At 35.4% G+C, this 15,926-nt stretch overlaps 1 protein-coding gene across 3 annotated transcripts in view; it reads left to right on the top strand.

Annotated features, from left to right (window-relative positions):
• The first annotated feature begins 1,582 nt into the window (after positions 1–1,582).
• The window catches only part of SLC4A10 (solute carrier family 4 member 10), a 293,603-nt gene continuing 279,259 nt past the window's right edge, over positions 1,583–15,926 (top strand). For all 3 annotated transcript variants that reach the window (XM_029934489.1, XM_029934491.1, XM_029934488.1), the window contains exon 1: positions 1,583–1,742. In XM_029934489.1, coding sequence (XP_029790349.1) covers positions 1,695–1,742 — 48 coding nt within the window. In that variant the 5' untranslated portion in view covers positions 1,583–1,694. The remainder of the gene's footprint in view (positions 1,743–15,926) is intronic.

Here is a 15,926-nt window from a genome sequence, read left to right as displayed (position 1 = left end):
GAAATAGCAGTGCTGGAGTACCCAGTGAGCACTCAGGAAATAGTTGTTTCAGCAAAGTAGCTGTACGTGTTAACATTATACATTATAGGGAACTATTGCTTAAAAATCATTAAAAATACATACTATCTTATTTTTATTTTGGCTCTTGGAATAGAGAGTCAGACTTTTTCCTAGTTATATTTGAAGTTTTGAACAAATATGAACTGGATGACTTAGATAATCTCTATCTCATTAGGATACTCTATCTAGAGAGGTCATCACTTTTATCTTAATAAATTGTTTGTGATGCTCTAATATGGTTATGTGAGTGGAAAGGGAGCTTTTATTTATCAGTCCATGATAGAAAGTCAAGTTGGGCCCCAAATTAGCAAATTGCCCATCAGTGTCTTGTTATTGAAGTCCTTAGAATCCTCTCTGTGTGGTGTGGCATAAAGCTGCCCCTCAAATACATTAATCATTCTGGTTTATAGAACAAAATGCTTTCTTATCATCAAGATAATAGTTTATTATAAAGATTTGTATCGAGAGGGTAAATAGATAAAAGTTATTAATAATTCCATCTATGAGGAATGTCGTGGAAAATTTTGGTGTGTTGCTGAAAATAATTTAATATTCACTCCTGTTGATGAATGCTTTTAAAATCTGGTGAAAATTTTCTTATTTAAGATAAGCTATCTCGGTAATCTTCAGTTATACTCTGTTAACCCCTCTTCATCTGCAACCTCTATACTCAGTCTGGGAATCAGTGATACATGGGCTTTATTATTTAAAATACTCTAGATCTATAATCTCTAGGAAATAGGGAGTCATTCAACAACCATTTTCAACTTCTTTTCCCTACAAAAGAGCTCCGCTCACTGACACATTTTCTCCCATGGATTAGGGAATTTTCTACCCTCATTTTTGATACTTTTAAAGCAAAAGGGTATATGCTTTTTGTCAGAATCATTGTCTCTTCAAAACGCTTTAGTTATTTTAATAATTGCTACTATCAAAATTCTTTCCCTTTTTTTTGTTGGGAAATCTGAGAAAAATATATTTTAATTTGTGATAGTATGTGCCTTGCCTAAGTTTCTCACAATTAAAATATTGAATATATCTGTATGCCCAATTCTTACTGAGTCAACAATGACTTAAATGTCTGATTTTGTTAATGCATAGTTTGATCTCACTAAAGCATATCTGTCTTGATGTCATCTTATCTGTTTTTAAAGACCTCATGTAATCACAACAGGACATCTAGGATACCTTATTAACATCCTCGTGTTTGACTTCTGTCTCCCGGGGATCTGGGAATGAAGTGAATTGCCTCAAAGTGTTAAAATCTGGCTGAGCTGGTTGGAGTCCACCTTGGACTAGTCTGTATAAGAAGTTAGCACCTTAGGTGAGATTCTTAATGTGCCGTAGACTTGCAGCACTGCAGGCTGTATTTTATATCAGCAGCCAGGTGTGGGCAGTGACACAGGGCTGGGGAGATCTCTCTTACCGGCCCAGGGATCCAAGGCATTCAGTGCAAAACCTGGCCAGCAGCCCGAGCGAGTAGGAGCCATGTGACTCTGGTGAGTTGGAGTGTGCAATTGCCTCCTGCTTCAGAGCTACCTGATCCGAATACTAAGCAGAGCGAGTGCGGGGCTGAGTGTAGGACATTGAAGACACTGCAGAGAAAGGTGCTTATTCCAGAGGCGTTACAAAACATGGAGATTAAAGACCAGGGAGCTCAAATGGAGCCGCTGCTGCCTACGGTAAGAGACAACCTGCTGTCACAGATTAACCGCGTTTGCTGCAAATCCTGTCAGGCAAGTGGTCGGCTGGCTAGATGCAGTGAATGTACTTCTGGGGTGGTGGATAGCTCCCACGACATATGGACAGGGGTCTCCTCCCATCTCGGGTGACTGAAATGCATAACGCAAAGCACATGATTTTTTTCCCCCCTTCTCAATATGGATGCACTACGGTGATGAAATGTCTCATGTTTGCTGCTGTTTGAAGAGATGGGCTAGGTTTTAGCAGCAGGGACAGCTGTGTGTCTCTCTCCCTGCCTGTTTCTGCCTATCTGTTCCTTAGGCTGTGCGGTCGTGGCTGAAGACCCTGCAAAGAAGCCCCCCCTCCCTTTTTATCATATTTCATTCATGACAAATTTCCTCCCTATGCCTCATCCCCCTGGCATGAGGTAAGAGAATCTGCTGCTGTTGCAGCTCCAGAGATTTAGTCTGTGCAGAAACCAGGGGAAAGGAGAACAGGAGGATCGTGTGTGTGTGTGTGTGTGTGTGTGTGTGTGTGTGTGTATTCTGTCAGTCTCTCTTGAAAGGAAATGTGTCATGGTTCACATACAAAGAAGGTATGCATTTTGTGGGGACAGGCTGACAGTTTAGCTTTGAATATCTGAAAGGTTCCTGAGTTGTCATTTAGAAATACCCTGCTTGTTTCTGGGTCGTAAGCCAGATCTAAATCTTGGGTAAGTAGTTGGTTTGCCTATCCTCTCCACAGTCTCTCTGGCTGCCTCACAGACTTTGTAGCTCTTAAGGCAACATCTTTCTCAGCCTGGAGCAGCTGATGTTGCTGTGTTCAAGGGAAAAAAGAAAAACAACAATAACAACAACAACAACAACGGTATTTTCTTGGTGCAACAGAGATGCCAAATGCAAGCTTCCTCAGCACCATCACAGCTCAGAACAGCAGAAATCTCCCTGCACCAAACCAGGAAGAGGGGCTGCTCTCAGCTCTCTGTTTCTCAGGTTGGTGACCTGCCTTGCAGAATAGGGACTGGCAGCAAGCTGTCCACTTGCACGTCCATTTCTACGCTGTGAACACATCTTTATATCAAATGATACCTCAGGGGGAGTGGGCAAATTCTGGGCCACTGTATTTTTAGGGCCTTACCTCTCCTGCTGGGCTCAAAATCTGCAAAAGATGCCAGTTTGCATCCCGGAATTGGCTGTGGCTACTGAGCATGCTCGGTTCCCTTCAGGACGCTAGATTTGGGTTGGGAGGGAGCCGGAGGATGGGAAGAACGCAGGCGTCACTACCAAGAATGGAGCCTAAATAAAGGGCGGGGGCTGGGGGTGGGGTGGGAAGGAAGCATATCAATTAGCCTGCCTGCTTAAAAGTAGAAACATTTCTTTGTGGATCGAAGTGGAGTTATTTTACAAAAATGAGAATAAAAGATTTGTCTATCTTCCCTAACTTGAATAGATATATAAATTAGGATTCTGTGGGTACTCAGAATAAAGGATGTCAAGAATGTCAGAACTATCCTTCCTTGGATGAAAGGAAGGGACTATACGTAAGAATTGAGGGATGCCGATTTAAGAAAGGTTAATTTATAGGAAAAAACACCTTTTTTTAGGGGGCAGGGGTTTGGAAGTTGGCCTAGAAAAGCACACTGAAGTGGCATATGAGTTGTCACTTGTAGGGAACATTTAAAGGGTTTAGGACCAAATGAGGATTAACTGGAGGACTTCAGTTATTTCATTATTGGGTTAGATGGGCAATCAGTGTGTGGCTTAAAGGAACAGAAAATACAGATTTGGTTAGAAAAGAAGGTCTATCATCAGTCTGATGGAAATTTTTGAGGAGTCAAAGGTTGCATTTTATATGGATAATGGCCAGTACAGAATAGTTACATAGTTTAATGGCAAAAGAAGATCTTCCTAGCAGTTGATTATATGAAAAACTTGAGAGGCGAGAAGGGATGCTGAATTACTGGCCTATTTTATACTTTTATAGTATTTTCAGTTTCTCAATTGCTTTTATGACTTGTTTTTTTAGTTTTCAAAATAATCATGTTAAGTAAAGCAGATTTTATTATTTAATTTTAAAAACAAGAAATTAAGGCATAGGGAGTTGGAATAGCTTGTCTAAGGTCACCCAGTATTGAAGCCAGCACTAGAATATAGGTCTTCTAAAACTAGTTCAGAAAGAAAAGCACTATTTTTTTTATATTACATTATTAATCAGGCTTATCATAATCAGATCCTGGACTGGAGTTTTTATACTTGGAAGAGAAAGGAAGAAATAGCTTTTGACCCTGCTTTAGAAAATTAATCAGATGACTTTGCAAATAATTATGTAAGAGGCAATATGGCATAGTATTTAAAAACACAGTCTGGTAGGTCAGAGCATTGCTATTTACATGCCTTATGATCTCAGGGAAGTGATAAGCCTTAGTTTCTTCAACTGAAAAATGGGAAGGGAATGGTACATATCTCCTTGGGTTTTGTGAGGAGTGAATCAAAAAATTTATGTGAAGTATCTTTAGTAAGTCATTTAGTAAGTGCTCAATAAAAGTTAGTTGCTGATAGGTAGGAAAGGGAGGGAAAGTTTCTTTTTAAGCTTCCAAGGTTTACCTTCATTTAGTACATATAAAGTACACTTTAAGGGTGTGAGTGAAGGAGGTCCTGACGTTTCCTTTTTTTCCCTCCGTCCTCATTAGGGAGCTTTACAGATAATTTTCTTTGGCTGGACAAGGCATCACTGCATTTATAGGCCCTCGTCACGTTAAAGGTTAGGACATTCAGCTCTTCTGGGCTTAGAATACATTCTGGCTTTGATAGCACCTGACTGATATGTCTGAAGCTATGGATGTTCAAAAGATTCCTTTATTTATTAAAAGCCTACTGTTGGCCAAACATGTTCATGGGGCTGGGAATACAGTAATGAACAAGATGGACAAAAACCCTGTCCACATGGTGCTCACAGTCTAGCTAGTCAACAGATAGAGCTCAGTTTAACTTTTAGAGAAAAACTGCTTTTTTCTCCTCAAATAATTAATCATTGTCATAAGTTGTTTGAAATGGGTAAATATGGAGACTATTTGTAATAGTAAGGATGATGGTATCACTTTAGTAAAGATGGAATTAATCTTTTAAAAGTTGGAAGCCAGGAATTTAGGATACTGCATAGGACTTCAAATTTTTTCCTTGACATTGAGTGTTGAATTTGCTTCTAGGAGCAATTACCAGACCATGGAAGAGATGTCAGGAGAGTAGTTTTATAACAAATATTTCTATCTCCTGCCATTTATGGAACTAGAGTAAAGATCACTTTTTAAAGGTAATTTGTTGGTTGGCTCCTTTTTAAATGGTAATTCTAGATTTCCAAATGGCCCAGTTTATTGCTTTATTTGTGAAAAGAACCTTATGGAAAATCTCCTATGTTATTAAATGAGGGAAAGAAAAGGGGACTAAAATGTCAAATTACTAAATTATAACTTAGATTATAGTGCTAATTGAAAGAAAACATACTTTAATAGTAATACGTAGGAAGCAAAAATGCTATATAATAAATCCTCATTTTCCCCTTCATGACGAATTATTACTCTACAGTGGTGAGTGACTATAAAAATAAAATGTATGTATAGGCTGCTAAGGTTGCTAATGAGTGGCAGAATCTAAAGCTTACAAGTATTATTTATGATAAAGATATTGAGGTCAGATGAGAAAATGAGATAGTCTTTGATGGCGGTTTAGAAAATATTTGGTTGAAGGTCTGGAACTCAAATAGAGTCAGTGAACATGGCCAAAAAAATAATCACACTTCCAATGCACCATTTCTTTCTAATCTTCGGGTGATGATTAATTCAGAAGTATAAATTGGGCACACACTATAGTGCATTGCAAGATACTTCAAGTGAATAGAGAAACGTGGGCCCCTCTCCACACTTCTTTGTAAAGAAACTCCATTCTTCCCTTCTCATACCTCCTAGGGTACATGACACTTGATCATTTGGCTTTCTGTGAGATACCACTTCCCATCTATATGGTAATATTAGTTAACATTTATTTTAGTTAAAATGTAAATTAAAGTTCTAATGTATAGTGTCACTTTAAAGTTGTCTCAGATATCCTTTGAAGTTATATTGCTCATTTAGAAAAAGGGCCTAACTAGTATTTAATGCATCTATTTTATGGAATCGTAAATGTTTTGGTTTGAAAAGGACTATAGAGCTCAGTGGTAGATTGTGGACTACGTAATTTACTTAACACATGATGAAACTGAACTACTAAGGGATAAGATGTATTTAAGAATATGCTGCTTACATTAGTTAGAGGCAGAGGTCGGCCCAGCGTCCAAACCTCTGTATTTCCATCATTGTGTAGTCCCTCTTCTCGCACAGAGTAAACATCTGAGTGCTAAGTTAAAAATGATGATGGTAATTATTATGAAGTAATAACAGATATTGTCTCAGGCTCACACTATGCACACACATCTTTAGTTTTCATGATAATCCTGAAAGGTTGGTAATGTTATCCAGGCTTCCAGGTAAGAAACTGAGGCTGAGAACGTTGAGTAAGTTACCTAGGTTCCCATAGCTAGTAAGTACTCAGCTAGGATTCGAAAATATTGTGTCTAATTAAAAAGTGAGTCTGTTCTTTTTAATTAGAGCCAATTAAAAAATAAAAGGAATACCATTATAAAATGGGCTTTTTCATTTTACCTCTCTAAAAATGAAAGTACTATGATCTAAGATGTTATAAGATGTAAGGCACTGCAGGCCACATCTTACATGATTCCACTTGTATGAAAAGTTCAGAATAGGCAAATCCTTAGAGACTAAAGTAGATTAGTGGTTGCCAAGACCTGGGGCAGAGTTGGGGGAGTGACTGCTAACATCTATTGTTTTTTTGTTTTTTTGAGTAATGGAAATATTTTGGAGTTACACAGTGGTAATGGTTACATAACATTGTGAATTTTACTAAATTATATACTGCAAAACGGTGAACTTTACCTAAAAAATATTGCAAAAAAAGGCAAGTTACTTAACCTTTATCACTAACAGGGAAAAAGTTGAGGATATGAACAATTCTTATAACAATCCTATTTATGTAAATCAATAAAAGAACAAATGACATATAGATTCAACACACCCTAGATAGTATCTACCACAAAATGTATTCTTTTTGTGAAGACAATGCTGAGGTTGGTCAGGGTTTCATCAAACTATTTGCAAACCAAAAGTCTTTTTGGAATATATCTTCAAAGCCAAGTTGGGAGTATATGGAATATCCTACGTACAAGAGAGGAAGGGAACTATTTAACATGGGTCAAATTGTTATTTTTTCTCCAGATCATTTTTCTGAACTTTCTCTTGATACACATTAAACTTTAGCATAAGGAACATCAAAACAACTAAATTTCTAAGAAAATACTTCTTTTTCCATTATGCTTCACTTTGTGTTACCAACATCTTTTAAAGGTCAACGATGGTTTAGCCTCATATAGTACTATGTTACTGGATGGTATAGTAAGTCAGAACTCCAAAGAAAATGTAGATTAATTATCAGTCATTTAATAGTGATTTTCAAAGTATGTTTCTTTTAAGATCTTATGATGCTTAAGGAGATTTGTTACATATCATAATGCACATAATATATATATGTATATATATTACATGTCATAAAAATCTCATTGTAAAGTGTACAATTCAGTGATTTTCAGTAAATTTACAGAGCTGAGAAACCATCAGTACAATCCATTTTAGAACATTTCATTATCCCAAAAAACTTTGTCCAGTCCATGTGTAGTCAATATCCACTTCCAACCCTAGGCAATAATTAATCTACGTTTCTCTGATTTCCTTTATGTCTCTGTAAATTTGCCTTCTCTGGACATTTAATATAAGTGGAATTGTACAGTCTTTTGCATCTGACTATTTTCTCTTAAGTGAAACATTCTTGAGATCCATCCATGTTGTAGCACGTATCAGAAAACTTCCTTTTTATTGCTGGAAAATATTACATTGTACGGTTAACAGATCTTTTGTTTATTGAAAGTTTAGTCATTTGTATAGCTTCTAATTTTTGGCTCTTATGTATGGTGCTACTATAAATTTTCATGTGTATGTTTCCCTGTGGACATATATTTACACTTCTCTTGGGTATAGACCTATGAGTGGAATTATTGGATCATATATTATGTTTATATTTAATGTTCAAAGAAATTGACAGACTCTTTTTCAGTGAGATTGTGCCATTTTACATGTGCCAGCTGTACCATAATGGTTTAGGTTTCTCCACATTTTTGGCAACACTCGATTATTGTCTTTTTGAACCGTTATTTTAATGAGTACAAAATGGTATGATGTGATTTAGATTTGCCATCTCATAATTTATTTTCTTAGTCCATTTGCATTACTATAACAAAATATCATAGACTCAATAGTCTATTAATAAAAATTTATTTTACACAGTTTTGGAAGCTAGGAAGTACAAAATCAAGGAGTGGCAGGTTTGATGTCTGCTGAGAGCCCATTTCTGGTTAATAGCCAAATTTCAGCTATGTTCTCAGATGGTGGATGGGGAGGGCAGCTCTCTGGGGCCTCTTTTATAAAAGACCCAATCATTTCCCAAAGGCCCCATCTTTTTTTTTTTTTTTTAATTTATCCATTTATTTTGAGAGAGAGAGAGAGAGAGTGAGCCTGTGCTTGTGTGAGTGGGGGAGGAGGAGAGAGAGAAAGAGAGAGAGGGAGGGAGGGAGGGAGGGAGGGAGGAAGAGAATCCCAAGCAGGCTCCATGCTGTCAGTGAGGAGCCCGATGCCGGGCTTGATTTCCTGAGATCATGACTTGAGCCTATTCCAGGAGTTGGCCACTTAACCAGCTGAGACACCAGGTGCCCCGAGAAGGGTCCCACCTTCTAATACCATTACTTTGGGGGTTAGGTTTCAACATACTGATTCTGGGGAAACACATTTAGTCTATAGCACTAATGATATTGAACATCTTTTTATGTGTTTATTCACCATTTGTGTATCTTCTTTGATGAAATATCTATTAGAATATTTTGTCCATTTTCAAGTTGGTATTCATTGTCTTCTTGACTTGTAAGAGTTTTATATCTATATACTACATATAGTACATATACTGGATATAACCTTTCTGTCAGAAATATGATTTGCAAATATTTTCTGTCCTTGTTTTAACTTTAATGATGACTTTTGGAATACAGAAGTTTTTTTTTTTGACAAAGTGCAGTTTATCAATTTTTTCTTTTATTGATTATGCTTTTGGTGTTGAATATAAGAACTCTGCCTAAACCAAGTTCATGAAGAAGTTTTTTTGGTATGTTTTTTCCTAGGAGATTTACAATTTTGGTTCTTGTAGATCAATGATCCATTTTGAGTTAATTTTTGTGTATGGTGTGAGTTAAGAGGCTAAGTCTTTTGCATATAGATATCTAATTATCCAAGCACAATTTGTGGAAAAGACCACCTTTTTTCTATTGAATTTTCTTGGCAGCTTTGTTGAAAGTAAGTGGACTATCAATAGAAGGTCAATTTTTTCTGGGCTGAGTTTTGTTCATCCATGTATGTTTCTTTACCCTAATACTACATTGTCTTGATGATGCTTTCTAGTAAAATTTGGTATCAAGTATTATAAGTCCTTCAACTTTATTCTTTTTCTAAATTGTTTTGGCTATTATAGGTCCTTTGCATTTCTATATGAATTTTAGGATCTACTTATTGATTTCTACAAAAACCCTACAAAGATTTTGATAGGGATTGTTTTAAATTTACAGATCAATTTGGGAAGAACCACCATCTTGGTAATACTGAGTCTTCCAAAACATGTATGTGGACTGTCTCTTGATGTACTTAGATCTTTAATTTCTTATGGCATTTTTTTTTTCCAGTGAGGACTTCTATGTACACAAAATGACACAAAAATTACTGGATGCCATTTATATGTGAGTTCCTATATTAAACTTAGGCCATTTTATTTTTTAAAAAATTTTTAATGTTTTTTATTTTTTATTTTTGAGAGACCGAGAGAGACAGCGTGAGCAGGGGAGGGTCAGAGAGAGATGGAGACACAGAGCATGAAGCAGGCTCCAGGCTCCAGGCTCCAGGCTCTGAGTCAGCTGTCAGCACAGAGCCTGATGAGGGCTTGAACCCACAAACCATGAAATCATGACCTGTGCTGAAGCTGGATGCTTAACTGACTGAGCCACCCAGGCGCCCCAACTTAGGCCATTTTCAAAGAGTTCAAAATTCTAGAAGTCTTCTAGGAGTATGGACATAGAGATTAATCTACAGGCTTAGTGGGGTAGAGTGAGAATGTATTATAGCCAAAGATTTGGTATGGTTTTGACTTAATGAAAAAGTCCCTATATCAGTATCATCAATACCTGATCATTTATCATGAAAATTATGCTCTAAGGATTTAATTAGCAAGTTCTTTTTTTTAAAGAAGAATTTTCCCATTGAATGCTGAATGTGTTAGGTTGCTGGAGTGCCTCCAACATTTATTTGTGCCTATGCTGTTTCTTGCTTATTCTGAGAAACCAAAATTAGAGAAGGCAATTGTTTCCTTAATGATTTTTTTTTTTATTAATGAGGCTTTGATATCAACAGTGATGACCTAGTCACATTCCAGAAGGCAAGTGTCATAGAAAGTAGTTAGGTATATAGGGGTGCCTGGGTGGCTCAGTCAGTTAAGTGTCCGAGATTGGCTCAGGTCATGATCTCACGGTTTGTGGGTTCAAGCCCCGTATCGGGCTCTGCGCAAGCTGTCAGCACAGAGCCTGGAGACTGTCTTCAGATCTGTGTCTCCCTCTCTCTCTGACCCTCCCCTGCTCACGCTGTCTCTCTCTTTCTCTCTCTCTCTCAAAAATAAATAAAACATTAAAAAAGAAGTAGGTATAAAATAACTACTGGATGGAATCAAAACCTAGCTCTGCTTATGAAGCACATTTCATTATTGTTAGATTCGCTCTGCTCCATTCATAAATACAGAGGTGATTTTCTGTTGGTATTTAAGCTGTGTTTGGAATAATCCTATCAAAAGTCTTCAGATTAGCTCAGAAAAAATATTGTGGTTATAAAATGGAAAAATATGTAGATGTCAAGACATAAACCTAATGTATAATTTGTTATTTAAATGGACTTTATGTACTTTGTTTTGTTAATGAATAATGTTATGACATAAATACCTGTAAAAATATGCTATAATTTTACAGAGCACTTTTAGGAGATATTATTATTATATTATTTGCAAATAAAGGGATTATTATTGAAACTTCAAACTCAAGCACCTGTATCAGAATCATCAGGATGGCTCATTAAAAATGCAGGTTCTGGGCCTTGCTACTCAGGTGTGAAGAATACCAAGAGGGTGGTGCCAATAAACAAGCAATATAAAGAACTCTCTAGGTGATTCTAATGTACGCTGAAGCTTGAGAATATTTACCCTAAAAAATTAAGTGGAAAATTATAGTATGTCTGAATTATTTTAGTTGTGGGAATGCTAGACCAAATGTTGCAAAAACCAAAACCAAAACAAAAAATCCTCCAGAGAGATTTTACAGATCACAATGGATTACAAAATTGCTTACTGCTGTTTACTCATTTAGCATTGATTACATATTACATGTCACTTTGTAATTTGTGTACATAAAAATATTTTTACTCATATAAATAATGTACATACGTAGGACTTGTTACCTTGATTAGAGTGCTAGATTGTTAAAAACAGACTATTACTTTACAGAACTTGGTGCTGCTTTCTAACAGAGCTAAGTGCATGCAGGTCCTTTTCAAATGTGTCATGGGTTATATATTAAGCAGCAACACTAGCTGACCAAAGTTGTCAAGAGCTTAAACTTTAGAGTCAGTTCTAATTGTTCTAATTAAGTATATATGCCAGCTTTGGCAAGTTTCTCAGCTGTTTTCTTATCTGTAAAATAAGAATGATGACAATAAGAGTAACATCTACCTCACAGGCTTGTGAGAATCAATTATGTGTATAATTATGCACACACAGTAATATAGAAGTTATATTTGGAGTAATTACTCAAAAAATTGCTATCATCATTGTTTTAACTATTGGCATACTATTGCCCTTTAGATTTAAAATCATTTCACCAAAGATTTTTATATCCAATATGCATAATTAATTTGATAATGAATTATTGATTTAATAATGCTTACTCAATAACTTTATCCATTTGACAGTGATAAGATATAAGCCACTAATATAATCTGGCAAATCTAATAAAATTCATTTTTCCCAATTCTAAAATTAGTACTTATTTTTTAGCATAGCTTAGAAAGCATAGAAAAGGACATATAAAAGAACATTCATTTTATTTTTTGACTTTTTATTTTGTGACAAATTTTGCACTTAACACAGTAACTGCAAAAACCATACAGAGTTCCCTTATACCTTTGATTCACTTTGCCATAATATTAACACCTTACATAATTAGATTAATAATCAAAACTAGGAATTGAACACTAGTAAATTCTATTAAACCAACCATAGTATTTATTAGGGAATCAAAGGACTAATGTCATTTTTCTGTTCCAGGATCCTATTTTGTGTTTAGATATTTCTTTTTATTTATTTTTAAAGATTATTTATTTACTTCTAGAAAGAGCATAAACAGGGGAGGGCAGAGAGAGAAGGAGAGAAAGAATCCCAAATGGGCTACACACTGTCAGTGAAGAGCCTGATGTGGGGTTCAAACCCACAAACCATAAGATTATGATCTGAGCTGAAATCAAGAGTCAGATGCTTAACTGACTGAGCTACCTAGGTCCCCCAGTGTCTTTTTAATCATCTCCAATTTGTTAGTTATTTAGTCTTCCCCTATCTTTCATGACCTTGATACTCTAGACGTGTACAGGGCTTTTTTTCTTTTTTTTTTTTTTTGGTAGATTATCTCTCCATTTGTGCTTCTGAGGGTCTCATAATGAGACTCAGGTTATGCATTTATTGTCAAGAATACTGCTGAAGTGATGTTTATTTCTCAGTGAGTTATATCTGGGTATCTTAACTTTGATTGTGGAAGTGTCTGCTGGATTTTCTACCTGTAAAATTAAAAATTTCTCCTTTGTAGTAATGAATATCTTGGGGAAGATATTTGAAACAATAGAAAATATCCCCTTTTTCCTTAATCATTTGCCAACAACTTTTAGCATTCATCAGTGACTTATTTCCTGTTTGTTTATATTTTTTATTACTGTGGTATTTACCTAATAGTGATTTTTCTGTTTTATTCATTCTGCATTCAGAAAATAGGATTTTTCTATATGGAAGAGCTGTCACGTCTCCTCCATTTATTTATTCAGTTGCTTATTTCAGTATGAACTCAGATTTATTTTACTCCATGGACCATATCCCAACACTCTCAATCCGTTTTATTGTTCAAATGGCGTCATCTTGGGATATTCAGAGCTCCCTCAATTGGCTCTTGTCCTTTCAACATGCTTTCATTCTGTTTTGAGCACTTTCTCAGTATCTGACGCCACAAGATTTTCCAGGGTCATCCTGTATTTTCTCTGCCTCAGCCCTGGGATGGGTCATTTCTTCAAAGAACTACTAGGCTAATTTTTGAGGCTTTTTATAATATTGCCAAGATTCTTTCCAGAATGACTGTATAACCAGGTTTATTTCCACTAGAAGCCTCACAGGTATTTTTAAAATGTTGACAATTGGCAACATCTTGGTAACATTTTCTTTTGTACTCCACTTCCAACTTTGCTATAGGTAGTGTTTCTCTAGGAAGTGCTTTTTTTTTTTTTTTTTTTAAATCACAGTTCAGAAGAATGTCATACTATTTGGAGAATTAGCAAGTTATTACCAAAATACTGCTTTTAGTTACTAGCTTATCTTTTTTATATTCATACATGGCTCCTTTGTACATGAACCTCTTGCCCTATCATTGCAGATCCATACTAGATCCCTTTTTGGCCATGAACATTTTCAGTTATCTTTGAATGCGTTCGTTCCTCTCCTTCAATAACCATAGACATTCTTTAAACAAAAAACAATTTTTTTTAGAAATGAAGTTTGGAGAGGTCCACTTCATAAGGTGTTTCAATGTTTCTGTCTTTTTTCTCAGCATTACTGTTAATTAGTTTATAATAGGCACAGGTTTTATTTGCTGCATTAAGGTGATTCTTATATACAGCACTTTCGTCTTTATCTCTCCATAAGAAGAGAACTGTTATTATTTGAACCATCTAAGACCTTTCATGTCATCAGAACCATGTTAAAGTACCTGAAGATCCTGATAGATGACAAATAACAAAAGTAAAATTCTAGACCTTCCAATAGGTTGTTATTTAAGTAAAACATGGTGATTTGTACTGTGCTCATAACTGATTTAATATTTTTTTCTCTTTATGTGGCCTGAGAAATATAATTAGTTCTTAAGAACTGAGATTAGGTTAATCTACTTTTAAATCAAATATTTGGTAACAGTTACACAACAGTAATGTTTTATGTTTGTCTTGGTAAGTAAGGTAGTGCTTTCTATTTAGCCTTTGACATAAATATCCACTTAAATGGTTATCATAAGAGCTAAACAACAACCAATCCTAAACATCCACTCTCTCAGCCTATTTTAGAGAATGTTTAGTTACTAGTGCTAGTCTAACAAAGAGAGCCTGAATCTCCAGGACAGACCATTCCTGTGATATAAGGTAATATTTTGCCAAATCTTTGTGAGGACAAAAATGCAGAACTGGTGAACTTAATATTGTCTTTATCCATTTAAAAAAAATCAATGAAGCTTTCTCATAATTCAGGAAATTCTAACCATATGCATTTAAAATATGCTCAGTCTTGAACACAGCTTTAAAAAGATCAACCTTTCACAAAATTACATTAAAGTAGCTTATAATTTCACTTGTTCCCTTTTATGATTTAAAAACCTCATTCCATTTCTTTTTAATATACTTAAACTTCATTGCCTCCCTTAGACTAGGAATACTGAATTATATGTCTTTCTCATCCAAACAGATTTCTCCCATCTTTAGAGATAGTTGCATGATCTGGCATAGGTTAAAAAAGGGCTTATATGTTTGATTCCTTAGACTAGTAATATATCTCGGTACAAAATATCTAGTAGTCTCAGTTCTCTTGATTTTGAGTAGGTCAAATATTTTAGAATGAATTCTACCACCTTTCATGATTACATTGAAACTTTTGACATTAGAATCAGTTTTTCTTGGAAAAAAATATACTTTCTTGGTGTTTCTCTTCGTTCAGAAAATACCTTGAAGAGGGAATGAAAAGACTTTCAAAGTTTATTGAATCTCTGATTATTCCATAAAACAATAATTTGGTGATTATGTTTCAATAATTTATAAATACATTTATATTTATCTCAAAAGTAACCTGTATCTTTAGTAAAAGGCAAAAGATTTATGTGAGCTGAAGAGAAACCAGAGTATACCTGTATCTTTAGTAAAGAACTATAGAAATGATCCCTGAAAGTATAGTCTTTACCTGTATCTTTAGAAAACAAGAAGCAAGAGCGCTTCACAAAATGCAGTTGAACTTTAATACAAACATTAATGTATGAATGGTTCATATTCATTTTAATGAATCTAAAATTTTAATTCAATTACATTAATTACCTTTACGGCAGCCTCCCTATTAGATGAGAATGGAGGAGGTAAAGAAGGCTTACTGTCTTTTAAGAAATGCAGTGAAGATTCCATCCACATTGGAAGGTATAGTAAACTGTGCCTATCAGGGGCTTAAGAAACATTTTGCACTGTTTTGGTAATAGTCTGTGCAGAAGGTCCATGTAAAAGGGAGAATAAGATCAGTACAAATAAACAAGACTCAAAGATAATTCAGATCATCTTTTTAAGTCAATAGTTACAGTATTCTTGGCCTTTTATGAGCTGGTCAGTCAGGTGTGGCCACAGGAGGAGACATGAGAGGGGCTGAGGAAAACAGAAGTGTCTGTCCTTATTGACCACTCTTCAAAGAGAAAACAAACACACAGACTAAGCAAAATAAAATTTATTAAAGACTTTGGGGGACTTTCTGGACTAAAATTTGAAATGACAATGAGGTTTCAATAAGATAAGAACAGATGGATCTTAATCCAGCTAACATTTCAGTGAGTGACTTCAGCCTGAGAGAGTTAGAGACCATTTGATTTTCAGAAGTAATAGTTGAATACTCAGAAAC

The sequence above is a fragment of the Suricata suricatta genome, chromosome 3 (assembly GCF_006229205.1).
Source record: "Suricata suricatta isolate VVHF042 chromosome 3, meerkat_22Aug2017_6uvM2_HiC, whole genome shotgun sequence".
Classification (NCBI taxonomy): Eukaryota; Metazoa; Chordata; class Mammalia; order Carnivora; family Herpestidae; genus Suricata; species Suricata suricatta.
The sequence above is the reverse complement of the archived record's forward strand: the minus strand, read 5'-3'. Positions and strand labels throughout refer to the sequence as shown.